General features: G+C 32.5%; 1 protein-coding gene across 1 annotated transcript; it reads right to left on the bottom strand.

Moving 5' to 3' along the window:
- Positions 1-7,900: 7,900 nt before the first annotated feature.
- On the bottom strand, positions 7,901-14,511 carry LOC143587990 (uncharacterized). The gene is made up of 6 exons (XM_077069120.1): positions 14,474-14,511; positions 13,684-14,371; positions 13,443-13,584; positions 12,850-13,021; positions 12,112-12,728; positions 7,901-8,742 (listed from the first exon to the last, which is right to left on the bottom strand). The coding sequence occupies exons 1-6, from the start codon at positions 14,509-14,511 to the stop codon at positions 7,901-7,903; spliced, it is 2,499 nt and encodes an 832-aa protein (XP_076925235.1).
- Between the last annotated feature and the right edge of the window lie 2,546 nt (positions 14,512-17,057).

Raw genomic sequence — 17,057 nt, 5'->3', positions numbered from 1 at the left:
TATTACTTTTTAGGTGAATTTCTTCTACATTATTTTGTATTTCAACAGTATTCCTTTAATACCACGTAGCATGCCACATAAGAATTATGTTAACAAAATTGATGTGTATCTTTTGCTTGTACTTCACTGTGCAAGAATTTTGTACAATGGAAGCTCTATCTACATAGAATATAATCATGTCAAATTTGCAAATTAAAGTTTTCATGATACTTTCTACATATATGAAACTTAGATACGCTAATTAACATTTCTCATAATGAACTTCAACATTAATTCTTCCAATATCTTTCAAGGCATAATAGAGATTAAACTTACAATATGATTAATTACCTCAAGAATATTTAATCTCCTAATGATCGTCAACCAAGAAGCTTCCAATGGTAAACCTTGCACTACCTATCCATATGCCTTTCTAGCAAACAAAACTACTACACCAATTAGGTGATGGCTGATAACGTAAAACTAATTAAGACGTAGAATGCATTAATAGTAGAAAATGCAAAAAAAAAAAAAAAACTAAAAGAATCCTTACACGATCTTAAAATGCCTTCATGTTCCCTTTTTAATCACATAATTGATGCATGAAAAGAAAAATGGGTACTTAAATTGAGTAAAGGGTTAACAAAAATGAAATGAAATCAAATAAATTATAACATTAACAAAAATCAAAATAAAAAAAGGACTTGTAGTGAAAATAGTGTTGCGCTACTACAATATTATATAGCATGATAAAGAAAATCACATTTTTATTAACTTTTTTAAATATAGAAGTTCTTTTAAAAGTTTTTAAAATATACATAAATTGTGTTGAATTCAAGTCATAGTCTGCGTATACGATTAATGCATAGTTGTCCTTCAAACACCATAGTCTGAGTATACGAACCTTCAGTACACAGTCATTGTTGGAAACATCCAAATCCTTGAACATGGTAATGTTTGATGCTTCCATGTTGCTGTGTGAGAAAAAATAAAATTCAAGCAAAGATTAAAGATTTAATAATTAATATTTGTACTTCGAAGAAAACAAATAAAATTATAAATATAAAAATTTTTTATCCGTATGAAGAAAATTAAAAACCTTAAGAAGTGTGAGAATTTCTTTATTCGGGTTATAGTATATATAGATAAATAAATTTTGTTAAAAAGTTTGAATTGTTAGATAAAAAGGAAAGGTCTAAATATAGTAAATTTAGGGAATACAATTAGGGATTTCAAAAATGTAATTGAAAATTGATATTTACTTAATTTGGTAGTAATAAATATAGTAAATTTAAAGAATGTAAGGGTCAAGTTATTTTACAAATGTTAACAAAAATGAGAAGTGTGAGAAGCCATAAATAATTGACATGTGTCAAGTGGGGACCAAAAGAAAAAGGGTATAGAGGTAATTGTATACATTTTCTCTCTCCACATGCAAGGCACATGTAAATACCCCTATCATTTTAGAACGTTTATAACTTTTTCATATGATATTTTTTTAAAAAAAAAGTTCATCATAATAACAAGCGTTTTTTTATCTTTAATTTGAGTATGATTTTTGTTATATAAAATTTAAAACAAAAATCACGACATTGTGTCTTTTTCCGTCATTGTGTCTTTTCGCACACCATTGTGTCTTTTCGCTTATCACTATGTCTTTTTTCGCACACCATTATGTCTTTTCGCACACCATTGTGTCTATTCGCTTATCATTGTGTCTTTTTTCGTCATTGTGTTTTTTCGCACACCATTGTGTCTTTTCGCTTATAATTGTGTCTTTTTTCGTCATTGTGTCTCGCACACCATTGTGTCTTTTCGCTTATCATTGTGTGTTTTTTCACCATTGTGTCTTTTCGCACACCATTGTGTCTTTCCGCACACCATTGTGTCTTTTCGTTTATCATTGTGTCTTTTTTCGTCATTGTGTTTTTTCGCACACCATTGTGTCTTTTCGCACACCATTGTGTCTTTTCGTTTATCATTGTGTCTTTTTTCGTCATTGTGATTTTTCGCACACCATTGTGTCTTTTCGCTTACCATTGTGTCTTTTTCGTCATTATGTCTTTTCACACACCATTGTGTCTTTTCGCTTATCATTGTGTCTTTTTCGCCATTGTGTCTTTTCGCACACCATTGTGTCTTTCCGCACACCATTATGTCTTTTCGTTTATCATTGTGTCTTTTTTTGTTATTATGTTTTTTCGCACACCATTGTGTCTTTTCGCTTATCATTGTGTCTTTTTTCGTCATTGTGTCTTTTCGCACACCGTTGTGTCTTTTCGCTTATCATTGTGTCTTTTTTCGCCATTGTGTCTTTTTTCGTCATTGTGTCTTTTCGAAGACCATTGTGTCCTTAACTTGAAACGTAAAACATAATGGTGAATACGTATAACCCAATGACTTAAAACGAAAAAAACAATGATGAATACGTATAACACAATGACCTAAAACGTAAGACACAATGGTGACTACGTATAACACAATGGCCTAAAACGTAAGACACAATAGTGAATATAATGACTTGAAACGTAAAACACAATGGAAACAACATATTACATAATGACACAATGAACAACAAAAAAACACAATTAAAAAACCCATTATTTTTTTTTATTTTTATATAACAATATGATACTCATATTAAAGATAAAAAAACGCTTATTATTATGGTGAATTTTTTTTAAAAAAATAATGTCGTATGAAAAAGTTAGGGACATTTTAAAATGATGGGGGAATTGGTATGTGCCTTGCATGTGGAGAGAGAAAGTCAACAAATGTGTGTTATTACCTTAATGCCCTTTCCATCAATTTTTATTTATTAAATTAATCTCAGCCATTCAAATACAAGATCAATGGACTGGATTCCTTCTCACCCTTCTTATTTTTGTTGTCCTTTGTATTTTAACTTTACTTAGAATGTAATTAGGGATTTTTGTATAATAACCGAATAATGAATATAGTCAATTTAGATATTGTAATTAGGGATTTATTTATAACAAAATAATAATAATAACTCATAACTCATATCAATTAAATTATATTATAATTTGTGTTTACAAAATTTGACACATTAAGTTGACTTTGAATTCAAATTGAAATCCTTAAAAAGTTGTTAGGTGAGTTAGTATTGTTAGAACCTTTCCTAACAACTACTGTTCAAATAATTCATGTATTTAGGTGAAATTGTATTTAATGCTTCGAGACATAAGAAACATCTATATTTAGGGAAATTGTATTTAGACCTTTCCCTAATCAAATACAATTTCACGACACCTAACAACTATTTTAATTAGGTGGAATTTGTTTAAATTTGTTTAAATTGTATTATAAATACATGAGATAGATTCACAATAATAATTTGTTTATGTTTATTATTTAAAAAATTGTATTTAGACCTTTCCCTAATTAAAAAATTTGACCAATATATTTCTCTAATTAAAATAGTTGTTAGGTGGCAGCATTAAATAATTACATAAGAAATTTCAATTGTATTTAGACCTTCTTGAACCAATAAAACAGTAATTGTTTAAATAATTCATGTTTACAAAATTAGACATATTAAGTTGACTTTGAATTCGGGTTTTGGTTAAATGCATACATTAACTATTTTAATTATTAATAATTGAATTTATTTTTTATTTATTTAATTGGTAAGAAAAATAGAGAAGTTTAAGATATATTTGAAAAGAAAGGCAATTGTTCAATAGAAAAGAGCCATGTGAAGGCAAACTAATTTGTTTTAACAGTATAATAGGATTTGTTTTACATATTGTCAACTTGGATTCTTGACATGTTGCGACTTTGATTTTGAAATATTTTTTGTGTTTAGAACTTAGGATATCCATTTTAGTATCATAACGGATATCCGACTTGAATGCCCCTAATTAGGTTCGGTGGACCCTCTTGATTTTAAAATGTTAAAAATATAATCCAAAGTCTTTTTTATTCCAAACGAATAATTAATGATTAAAATAGTAAAGAAATTAAATAATCATATTACCCTTGACCTAACATTAAAATATTAAGGGGCTAAGCAATTTGGACGAAATGACAATATTTGGAAACATCAACGGTTCAGATAAAATTTTTTTTTACAAAAGTTGCATAAATGAGCACAACTCAGGTTCGAAAATATACTTTACTATAAATAAAAAGTTGAAACTATGAAGAATTTATAAGTTACTAAAATGAAAATGTCTTTTTTTTTATCAATAACATTACTCGCAATCTGAGCACACATGAAAGTGAAAGAAACTAATTACAAAGGAAAACAAAACTATACTTAGGTAGCGTTTGGTATGCAGGAATGACAGGAGGAATGGAATAATTCATTACGTGGGAATGAAAAAAGTGGTGTTTGGTTACTCAATGGAATGACATCATCCATTTCACATGGAATCTCATTCCATCATCCATTTCACATGAAAAAAGTGGTGTTTGGTTTTATCCGACCTAGCTCATCGCCATGGGGAGCCCCTGTCTTATTTGTCAGAAAGAAGGACGGGACTTTCCGCATGTGTATCGACTACCGGGAGTTGAACAAGATGACGGTCAAGAACCGTTATCCTTTACCCCGAATTGATGATCTGTTTGACCAGCTCCAAGGATCGAGTTATTACTCGAAAATCGATCTGCGATCTGGTTACCATCAACTAAGAGTGCGCGAAGAAGATATTTCAAAGACGGCTTTCAGAACACGGTATGGTCACAACGAGTTTTCGGTTATGCCTTTTGGTCTAACTAACGCACCAGCCATATTTATGGATCTCATGAATCGAGTATGCAAGGAGTACCTTGACAAGTTTGTGATTGTGTTTATTGACGATATCCTGGTCTACTCCAAGGACAAGGCTGACCATGAGGAACACTTAAGGGTAATTCTGGAATTATTGAAGAAGGAACAACTGTACGCAAAACTCTCGAAATGCGAATTTTGGCTTCGCGAAGTTCACTTTTTAGGACATGTAATCAATGAAAATGGTATCCATGTCGATCCCGGTAAGGTAGAGGCCATCAAAAACTGGGAAGCACCTAAGACTCCGACTGAGGTGCGATAATTCCTAGGACTGGCCGGCTACTACCGACTTTTCATCGAGGGATTTTCAAAGATTGCTCAATCCCTCACCGCTTTGACTCACAAGGGTACTAAGTACAATTGGGGTGACGCGCAAGAATCCGCTTTTCAACTGTTGAAAACCAAACTCTGTAGCGCCTCTATTCTAGCCCTACCCGAGGGAACGGAGAATTTTGAGGTACACTGTGATGCATCGATACAAGGTCTCGGTTGTGTGCTGATGCAACTCGAGAAGGTTATAGCTTATGCCTCTCGACAACTACGGGTTCACGAGAATAACTACACGACCCATGATTTGGAGCTCGGAGCTGTGGTGTTTGCCCTTAAGATATGGAGGCATTACTTGTACGGTACCAAGTTTACCATTTACACCGACCACAAGAGTCTCCAGCATATCTACGATCAGAAGGAGCTGAACATGCGACAGCATCGTTGGGTCGAGCTGCTTAAGGATTATGATTGTGCCATCAAGTACCACCCTGGAAAGGCCAATGTAGTGGCTGACGCTCTCAGCAGAAAAGAAACAGATAAACCCAGACGAGTGCGAGCATTGCAACTCACGATTCATACCAACTTACCCGATCAAATTCGCGAGGCGCAACTCGAAGCTTTGAAAGATGATAATCTTCCATCGGAACTCATGCGGGGCATGAACAGGCAACTTGAAACCAAATCGGATGGGGTCCGATATTTTGAGAACCGGATTTGGGTTCCACGATACGGAGAGTTGAGAACTCTAGTGATGGATGAAGCTCACAAGTCCCGATATTCTATCCACCCTGGCTCAGATAAAATGTACCATGACTTAAAGGCACTTTACTGGTGGCCGAATATGAAAGCCGACATTGCCAGCTACGTGAGCGAAGTTACATTTGTTTATATAGAAAGTCCACAAAACCCTAATCTGTTTTGCTATAACTACCCATTGCGGCCCACATTAGTGAAAAGACAATCCATTAGTAAGGGCCCAAACTTTGGGCATTGAATTAAATGGTTATTTGACCTAATTTTAAGCGTTTTGCAACCCTTAAAACATAATCTATAACTCGCCATACTATTGAATTCTCTCATGATCTCTTATAAAAAAATCCTTAGTTTTGCAAGTTCCGATTGCAGACATCCTTAATTTGCTACTACTTATCATGTTTTTGTAAGCTAAATAACCCCTAAAAATTAAAAGGAATAAGTATAAAAAATTTAAAAACAAAAAAATAACGCAAAAGAAAAAAAAAACATTTAGCAAGAGAGGTGAAAAACGTAAACCCCAACAAGAGTAAAAAACAAAAAAAAACGAACCTATTCATTTCACATGTGTTTCTTAGTGCAAGATATGAGAATAAATATGGACTATTAGATTATTAATCAACTAGGGTATAGACGTGCGTGATACGCGGGTTGAATAACATGTCACTAAAAAAATCAATTTAAACATACATTTAAGTTAACATACTACTTGTTCATATTTGTTACCAAACTATTATAAAATTACATTGTCTTAAGATTTAAACTTCAAAATTACAATAACATAATTTAAACAAAACCACCAAAAGACATTAACAAAAACACTAACCATGTTCTTTGATATTAAAACATCATCAAAGTCTTCAAAAGTTATACCAACATAAACTCCCATTGTCTAAACACCTGAAAAGTTATAAAAACAACATAATATTCAATTAAATTAAACTTAACATAACAACATGTTTAATAATTACTAACATCTAAGCATTATAAAGTTGTTATGTACAACCTACAAATCTAAAGTTTATAAATATAGTTATTAGTTGGTCTAAAAAGATGTTGACAATATACTTCTTTTATTAAATCTATCAACAATATCTAAAGCATTAATATATTACCTTCTCCTTCATCATCGGACAACAAACTTTCCGAATAACAATCATAATCACTTTCATAGTTTGCACATTAGGCTAACCATTTAACCTTCAAACCCACCTCCCTTTCCAACTCAAGATGTACAATTTCTTTTCTATGATTAGATAACTTCAACATATCTAGCTCTCTCAAAAGGAACAAATCATCACATGACAATAGTTTTTTAGGATTCAAATTTTTATACTGCCCATTCTCAAACTTGACAACAACTTTGTTTTGATTAGGATAAATAAAACCACTCCCTAACATGTTCAAACGGTAAAACATCTTGGTGGAGATCATCAAGGTAATGACATAAAAGATCTATGAGATTGGTTTCTTGTATACATGGAGAAAGTTTCCGAACACCAATCTCATGAATATAATGTTTAAAGAGGTTATTGAACATCATCACAGATTCAATATTATCTTTGTGTATAATGAGTAAATCGCTAAAGAGAAATTCATACTTACGTAAAACTGTAGAAAACTTCCAATTGACAACCGTAGACATTTTTTTAGCAATATCGTTTGTTATGAAAAGCTTTAGATTGTAAAAGAAGAAGAAGAAGATGATGATGAATTAAATTCATTAATATAAAATATACTATTTAAGTGACGGATTATTTTTCCAATGATCTAAATGATTATATCTATTTAATAAGTTTCATGTATAGTTACTCTATATTTGTAACATTTTATTAGATATAATTATAACTATTTTAAATACTTTAACTTAAAATTGAAATAAAAACAATGGTATCTTATAAAACATGTATATCCAGATATTTTTGATATATATTAACATTAAATATTTATTTATAACTTAATAACAATTTTTATGTTAGGATAACAAACAAATATACAAAACGTTTTTGAACTACATAAAAAAAGTATAGAACAATATAAGTTACATGATAACCATTAGTGTAGAATAGAACAATTTCAAATACATGTCAAATATAATATTTATCATTCTATGTTACCAAAAATCTCCTTGTACACAACATTTGTTGTTTTATTTGTAAGTTTTGATTCTTTGTCGAGTATCACTAACTTAATACCATCTCGACTCTTCACTCTTGACAAAGCCACATAAAGCTGACCATCTTTAAGATACAATCCAACTCTTGACAAAGATTGACCTTGAATCTTGTTGATTGTCATGGCAAAACATACTGAGATAGGAAACTGTCTTCTTTTTAATTTGAACAGAAGTTTCTTATCAGTTGGTGTAAGACTTACCCGACTAATTAGAGTGCGATATCCGATATCCGTACCAGAGATAACTTTAGTTTCAATTACACGCCTACCGAGACTAACGACTTGAAGGCGCGTACCATTGCACAAACCCTTTTTGTGATTAATATTCCTTAATATCATGATCGGAACACCAACTTTGAGGACCAATCTATGATTAGGCATTCTTGACATCTTTAAACCATTTAACAAATCAGGAGAGTACAACCGTGGATCAAAATCCTCTGAACCGTCTTCACATTCAGCTAAACTGTCAGAACTTAGATATTCGACTTCTTCACCAGGAAATATGGCTAACATACGTTCATTAATTTCTTGAACAACCTTATTCAAAGGTGCCAACAGTGCACGATCCTGAAAGTAAGTAACTTCGTTGAATCTATCTAATATATTAGGATAGACAAAACTTATTAAATCACCCATCGGATATACTAAGTTCAATATCAAAAGATCGTCTGGAATATCAATAACCGATTGTCCGTCATTTGGACCACCAACATTTCCTTGACCTATGGCTAATAGCCAATCAGCAAACTCTCTGATATTTTCAACGTCTGAAGATCAAGATCCAACTGTAAGCCTCATGTTCTTAGTTAGTTTAAGAACTTTACATTTTGACCAGAAATAAGAAGAATTGATGCAAGCATTAACACATTCACTTCTTGTACAGTTGGTTACAACGAGCAAAATTTTCCGAAAATCACCACCAAAAAAAACAACCTAACCTCCAAAAACTGCTTCGGAAGTATTACCAGAATCACCATTCATAACATCGTTTAAAGTCCTGTCCAACGCTTCGAAAGCATGCTTATGAATCATGGGTGCCTTATCCCAAATTATTAAGCTTGTATTTTTCAATAGTTCATATGTAACATCCTACTTTTGGTTATAATAATAAAATAAATTTCGTTTATTTCATAGTGGGTCGTTATCGGTTTAGATGAATAGAATATGAGTTGGTCTAGTGTTGGGTGAATGGATATGAGTTATGGACTTGGGTATGAAAGAAAGAAAGAAGGAAAGACCATGGGCTTAAGCCCATGATCCCTAAATATATAAACCATAATCACCATTAATTCCCTCATTTTACACATATTCCATACACCACCAAAACACACACTTAAGCTCTCTCTCCCTAGTCTCTCTCTCTAGCCGAAACATAGAAGAAGAACCGATCCCGATCCAAGGTAAGATAGTACGATATTGTATGAGCTTAAACCCGTTGTATATAATCACAAAACGACGATCCGACACCGTTACATCGTTAAAGTCACGAGATTCGGGTGGAATCGGGTATAAACCAAACCTAAGTGAGCTTAGGGGTCACCCTAGCTCAGATCTGGGTCGAACGGGACGAAAAACGATGAAAAACGGTGTAAAACGGTGAAAATACGTTTTTCCAGTGAGTTTTACGGTATTCCGGCTATGGCGGCGCCGGAAAAACGTGTACGAGGTTGTCAGGGAATGTTCTGACATTCCCTGACCTAACCCTAGTTCGCTATGGAAATCTAACGAATTAAAAGGTGATTCATTAGTTGATTCGTATAAGGGGGGCATAACGAACTAGCTCTAGTTCGTGTCTGATTAGATAAGGGAAAGGGTAACGAATTACCCTTGATTAGTGATAGTCAGTTCGTTAAAAGAAATAACGAATTAGAAAGTCCAATTCGCTACTTGGACCGGTTCGCTATATGGACTGATTCGTTAAGGAGTCCAGTTCGTTAAAGGGTTCAAGTCGTTACAGGAACCAGTTCACTAAGATAAGCCAATTCGTTATGAACCAGTAACGAATTAGAAGTTTAGCAGAATGACAATAACAGTCCCTGGACTTAGAAAAGAATGATTTAATTACAAAGAAGCCCTTGGACTTTAAGTAGCAAATTATTGAATGGTTCAAAATCCTAATGGAAAATGTGTTAAGATAGTTAACCCCAGCCAGGGGCGCTGCCCCTTGGACCCCGCTAGGGGCTGCCGCCCCTAGAACCCCCCTGCCATGGGCGCTGCCCCCGGACCCCCGTTCGTTGAGGGTAATAATTAAACTAGAAAGATGATATGTGTAGTGATATTTTATTGATACGTATAATTGTTATACAGTTAGTCGTGCACAGCTCAAGAAGGGAATAACCATAAACGGTGAACGCAACCGCATTGAGGTGAGTTTCTAGCCCCACTTCCTTGTTATGTTTTCGGGGCTGTGTGCATACTCGATGTGATAGTCAATACACTCACCTTAGGTGGTAAGTGTATGCCTTGTATGATTTATGTATGACGATTGCTTGACGGTGCGTGAACGATCTTCGGATATTGCATGTGCCGTCAAGTGTTAGTTAAAGGTATGATTGATATGTATGAGGTATGAATGACGTATGTATGAATATGTATGATGTATGAACAATATATGTATGAAATGTTGATGGTACGGGAACGCTCTTCGGAGATTGCACATATCGTCAAGGAAAGTATGTAAATGACATGTATGTTATAGTAGCGCGAATGTAGGGAACCGACCCTAATAATGTCGGAGAATGAAGGGAACCGACCCTAATAGTATCGGCGAATGTAGGGAACCAACCCTAATAGTATCGGCGAATGTAGGGAACCGACCCTAATAATATCGGTGAACGTAGGGAACCGACCCTAATAATATCGACGAAGGCTATAGGGCGGAATGCTCTTTAAAACATATATGTATGAATGAAAGTATGTAAGTAAGTACGAAAGAAAGAATGAAAGTACGTATGTAAGTAAGTGTGTAAAAAGATATGAAGGTATGTACCTCCGGGTGCATATGCTAGTATGTGAATGTATTGTATGTCGTCTGATTAACTAGAACTCACTCAGCGTAGCTGACTTTTAGTATGCACGCAGGTGAGTAGAATGAGGCAACTTGCTTGAGGGGAAGCACATGGCATGGATTTGAAGACACTGGCATCTCAATGAAGTGTTATGTTATGATGTTTTAAAGACAATGTTTTATGTTTAAATAATTTGAATGCCCATTAAGACAGGAAAGGATGGTTATGTAATATAAAGGTTTGAATGTTTTAATATTCCGCGAATGTTTTTATTAACTTTGATATTATGAACTGCGTTTATGAGTAAATCCAATACTAAAGTAGGGCTACCGGTAACGGGGCCTTACATCATATACGTTGGTATTTCCTTTAACCTAATTTATGAAAGAATAAAAAAACATACACAAAGTAAGATATTTAAAAGTAAATTGATATTGGAATAACAAATAAAGCCATATATACTAAAAAAATGATTAATATAAAAATTAACATAAAGTGGGTTGTAATATTACCGGACAAATGGAATCTTCGGTCAAATTAATAGGTAGTAAAAATCTCGAATGTGCGGTTCTTCCACCCTCCAAAAGCAAAGAAGTTATACCGCTTGAAGCGACATTCAACACAACTTCTCCCTTTGACCTTATCATTGCAGATAAGGTTTTCCATAAATAAGTTTTTCCAGTACCGCCGTAACCATAAAAAAATAAACTCCACATTTTTTATCAATCAAAGCACTCATTATTTCGTTATAAACCCCTCGTTGTTCATCTGTTAATGAATCAAACAGATTATTAAATTCGTTATTCATGGTCTCGGTATCATATGAGAGCTCTTCCACCATCAACGATTAGTTGCTCTTGAAATTGTCTCCATATATGGAAATGGCATTTGTTGATATCTTCTAAGACTGGAGTTCTTTGAAATTATAAAATTTTCAATTTCCAGGAGTGCTAGGTTTTTTAACTGTTCTTCATTAAAATTCAAACCAGAAAATAAAATAAGAACCTACTTAAATTAATATTTAAAAAATATTTATGGATATTAGATATTTGGCATAATTGAAATAATTACAAAAAAAGTAAATCGTACCGGGGTTGTTTTGATCTTTTTGTTGTTTGTATTGTATACCGTCAACTAACAGTTGCCAAGTGCTTTCCCAAACAAAATGAGGTCTAGATAAACTATAAGTAATCAACATTGTAGCAAATAAAGTTCTTAAATAATATCCGGTAGAGGTATGACTTGCTTCTTCAATGGATTCTATGTATTCCTTATCATCATCTAAAAGACCTCTTTTGTAACATGCATCTCGAAAAGTTTCACACACAACTCCATCAACTGTTCGAATGTCTTCAAAACATTCAGGGCCTTTCACCTTATTTAATAATATTCTTAGATAGTAAGCCTCGTCGAATGTGAGTGGAACAGCATGAACTCTACCGATTGCAAAACCCATTAGGCGCGGTTCCCATTTACGTAACTGTTTTTTCCGAACATACTTTGTTGGAAACTCTGCGTATGTGAGAGTTTTTGCAAGGTCATGGTTCTTATTACACTCAAACCAACCGGTAAACATCGAAGAAGCATTAGTTGTCATGTTTAAAATATCTTCAATATCTTCGTTAGCACCATATATTACCTGTTGCTCACCGGGTAAATGAAAAGAAAGCCTCATAACAGACGGAATCCTATAATGCACATCAAATGAAAATATCCTCCATGATGCCTCATATGCAGAGACATATCTACAATCATAAAACGCTTTGATTTCATCTAAATTAGGATCTGGGTTATCACCATTGTTATTTTGTACAAAAGAAAATTGTTGCTCGGTCTAAACCCTTATTAATGTATTTAAACAAATACTTTATCGATCCATCTTGATTACACCACTCAACGTTAATATGTGCTTGAAATTGTTTTAATAGAGTCTTGTTGTATGGAACAACAGTTCTATTATCCATCATTATATTTGACTTAACAACATATTGCCCGTTATCTCTTCTTTTGAATACCGGAAAACCTTGAGAATCAAAAGCTGTTTCATCATTAAACATTTTAGGGAAATTTTTGGAACTTTTTTTGTTTACCATGCAGGTGCACTTCGGGTTAGCATCACCACATGGACCGTGAATCATATGATCAGATACAAGCTTGTATAGGTCTGGATCACTGTCTTTGTTTGGAATCTCAGCAGAAATAAATTTATTTACATCTTGTGGATTATAAACCTTGCTACCTGGATGCATAAATATGCAAATATGGGCGTGCGGTAGCCCCCTTTTTTGAAACTCTATCGTGTAAACAATTGCAACATACATAATAAAAGTCAAATAATCCACAACTTTTAATAGTTAAACAAATAATATGTTTGTTTAAGTTGATGTTGTCTATACAAAGTAAAATATTCAAGTAGCTCATGTTTATAATTTTATAGTCATAACAGTAAATAAAATTACCTGCTTGAACCCTTCCAAACAGAGACTTATCCTTCACCAATTTAATCATTGCATCAAGCTTGAGCTTAAAAAGCCGACATAATATATCAGGTCTATCCTCCGACTTTAACGTTGTATCCTTAAGAAATCTTTTAACTTCTGGCTAATTGGGATTACATGTTATGGTTATGAAAAAATCGGGATAACCGAACCATCTACAGAGACACATAGCATCTAGATAATTTTGCATCATATATCTTGCTCCGCCAGTAAATGAGGATGGTAGAATAACACGTTGACCAGCGGTTGAAACATCAGTATTTCCAACAGATTGCATACCTCGTAAACTTTGGTAAGTATCACATCGAAGTTCATGTTGTTTACCGCGTATAAAATGTAATCTTTGAGCCTCAATCATCGTATATTTGTCAACTAAAATTTGCTGAAACAAACACCTACCATTTAACATGGTTGAAAATGTATTTGGCCTATCTTGAATATGATAAGCAAAAAACTCACGCATTATAACCTTCTTGCGTGCTGCGGTTGATGAAGAGGAAACATTCTTATGAAGTATATTAACCTGATAACCATCCTCTCCAAAATGATGAAACAACGGGTATTGAAGGGATGTATACGATGGATGAAGTTCACTGATACGCTTTAAGGAACCAGATTTCTTGGTAACAATTATATCTCGGTTATCAACAGCGTCACCATTATCACCAACGATTAAAGCAGCAACTTCAGAACTTGATGGTAAGTTATATTGTCTCGCATCATGCTGTCTTGTTTCAATAATACGCAACTTCAAATAGATTTGTGGGTTTTCTTCAAAAAAATCTCTTACCATCCGATAAGATTGGACCAAATGATTATTTGAATCTAACATCGTCTTCAAATAATTAATTATATGCTTTTCTAGCTCATCGTCCATTGAATTAGTATCACTGCCCACAAGAAAAACTATTTGATAAGATTAAAAATAATAAAAATTATACTAAAAAATAATAACATAACCAAAGTTGACGAATATCGTTAAAAGTATTTACCCAAAAACCCCTTGACGGTTTGAAACCTCGTTTTCCATGTCGTAAATGTAAAGTTGAGAAAACTGTGTTTTACGACCCTGTTATGATAAAAGGCTTCCCAAACAATGATAGTTTTCAACGCTAAGTCGAAACGTATAAGGCGCATTGCCTTTGTTTATGGAATGGTCAGTTTTTCCTTCCATAGACGTAAACGAAAACATCGAATTGAAACGTCTAATGTTTTTCAAGAAATACTTACTCATGGCGCTCTCACCACGAAATAATTCAAGATAAGTCTCATCTGGTTGTCTAACATCCGGAAGTTCGACTTTGCCATTATAACAACAAGGGAAAAAGCTCCTTCTTCATTAGTACTACTTGGTCTGTTAACATCGCCTTTCCACAACAAAGCATTGCAACTTGGACACATAATGGATTGATTTCCATGATCAACATATTCTAGTAAAATTTAAATATCATCATTTGGAGTTACTTAGAATACATAAATAAATAATAAATTATTGAAATTAAATTATGAAATATATACTTTACCTGATGATATTCTTTTATAAACATCTATAACATTTTTATAATCAATAGTTGTAGCATGTTCATTGTTCATTTAAATCAGCCATAGGTATAGGTACTATAGGGGTTCTTTTTCTTGACCTTCTACGAAAGGTTGTAGATGACTCTGGAATGTCATTAACAACACAAGACATGTTTGATCCTTCTTTAACATTATATTTATTTATACGACCTGTTGAAAATTAAATAAAGAAAATTTATTATAAAGGGTGTCAACAAAATATCGACAAATACACATATGATATTTCAATTGAAAATTTTTAAATTCTATTTTTAATTATCAATAATATTATATCAAATATTATTTTGTGTTAAATTGTAACATCTTTAACTTAACAAATTATGAAACGTTTGATTATACAATAATCATATTATTTGTTGATTAAAAATATGTAGGATACATGAAAGTGTAAATAATATCATATTTTTTAAATATAAGGCTTATTGTTAAAATGAAATTATTCTTTAAATTTATTAGCATTCATTTATATTTAAGTGATTCATTAAAAAAAACATATCAAAAATGTAAATAATAGTGGAAGTTAAAAGGAAAAATACCTGAAGAGGTATTTTGTAGACCAGTTTTGTTCTTGTCAACAGAAGCGGTTCTTTTCGAATCTAAAATTGATCATCTTTCTTTACTTTTGGACGTAGCAGAGTTCACAAATGGTGTACATGTTTTAGAGTCTTGAAATTACAAAGGTAATAATATAAATATTTAAGCATAACAAAAGGTTTTAAAATCTGTTTATTGTTAAATATTTTTAAACACTAACCATTGTTTACTACAATCGAAGAGTAGACATTTGACGTTGTTGATGGAGACATGTTCTCCTTATTAGACTTTAAACGCGTTACTTGTGTTGATGAGGGGATATTTTTGAAACTTTCAAATTTCAATTAACTGTATGTTTAAGATATTAAACATAAACATAAGAAACAAAATTGATGACGACAATATATACTGAACAACATTTTAATAACATACCAGGGACACAAGAATTAAATAAGGAATATGTTGTATGCGGAAAATAATTTTGATTGTTGCTTAAACCACTAACAGGTATATTAGAACCACCTGCAATAGACAATTGATTTGTTAATTTTCATTTACAAAATAATTTTTAATAAAAATTTATAAATTTAATACAAATTACATACTTGCAAACTGGTTTCCTCTATAGGCGTATCATTTATTTAAAAAAACTCAAAAAAGGAAAATAATACTTATAAGGAAAATGTAATATAACTGAAGAAGTATTTTGTAGACCATTTTTCTTCACGTGAACGGAGGAAGTTCTTTTTGCATCTAAAATTGATTGTCTTTCTTTCCTTTTGGACGCAGCAAAGTTCAAAAATGTTGTACATCTTTGAGGGTCTTGAAATTACAAAGGTTATAATATAAGTATTTAAGCCAAAATAAAGGCTTTAAAAACTACTAAAAAAAATTAAAAGAATATATTTAAGTTGAAAACAATTTGTGAATACTAACCATTGTTTACTACATTCGAAGAGTAGAAATTCGAAATTGTTGATGGAGACGCGTTCTCCTTATTAGATTGTAAACGCAATACTTGTGTTGATGATTGTGTATTTTGCAAGGTGTCGAAGATCCGATTAACTGTATCGTTTTACATATTAAACAAAAAAATGAGAAACAAAAAATTGATAAGGAAAATATATAATAATGAAATTTTTATTAACGTACCAGGGACACAAGGATTAAAGGAGGAATAGGTTGAATGCGTATAAGGATTTGTATTATTAGATAAACAATGAATATTCTATTGGTAACTACTAACCGGTAAATTACAATCACCTGAATTATAGAATATCAAATATATTTTATACAGAAAAACTGATTTTAAATTCATAAACATGATTTACTAAAATTTACATACTTGCTTGATATGGTAGAGTGATAATGGGGGTTGTTTGATAATCGATGTAGTTTGTATTATTGGAAATGGTAGACAATGGTAAACGTTGAGTTTGGGCTACATTGAACAAAATGAAA

The sequence above is a fragment of the Bidens hawaiensis genome, unplaced genomic scaffold (genome assembly GCF_021521415.1).
Source record: "Bidens hawaiensis isolate Kalapana, Puna unplaced genomic scaffold, B.hawaiensis_p1.1 tig00035943_1, whole genome shotgun sequence".
NCBI classification, from domain to species: Eukaryota; Viridiplantae; Streptophyta; class Magnoliopsida; order Asterales; family Asteraceae; genus Bidens; species Bidens hawaiensis.
This window is presented reverse-complemented; position numbering and strand designations above follow the sequence as displayed.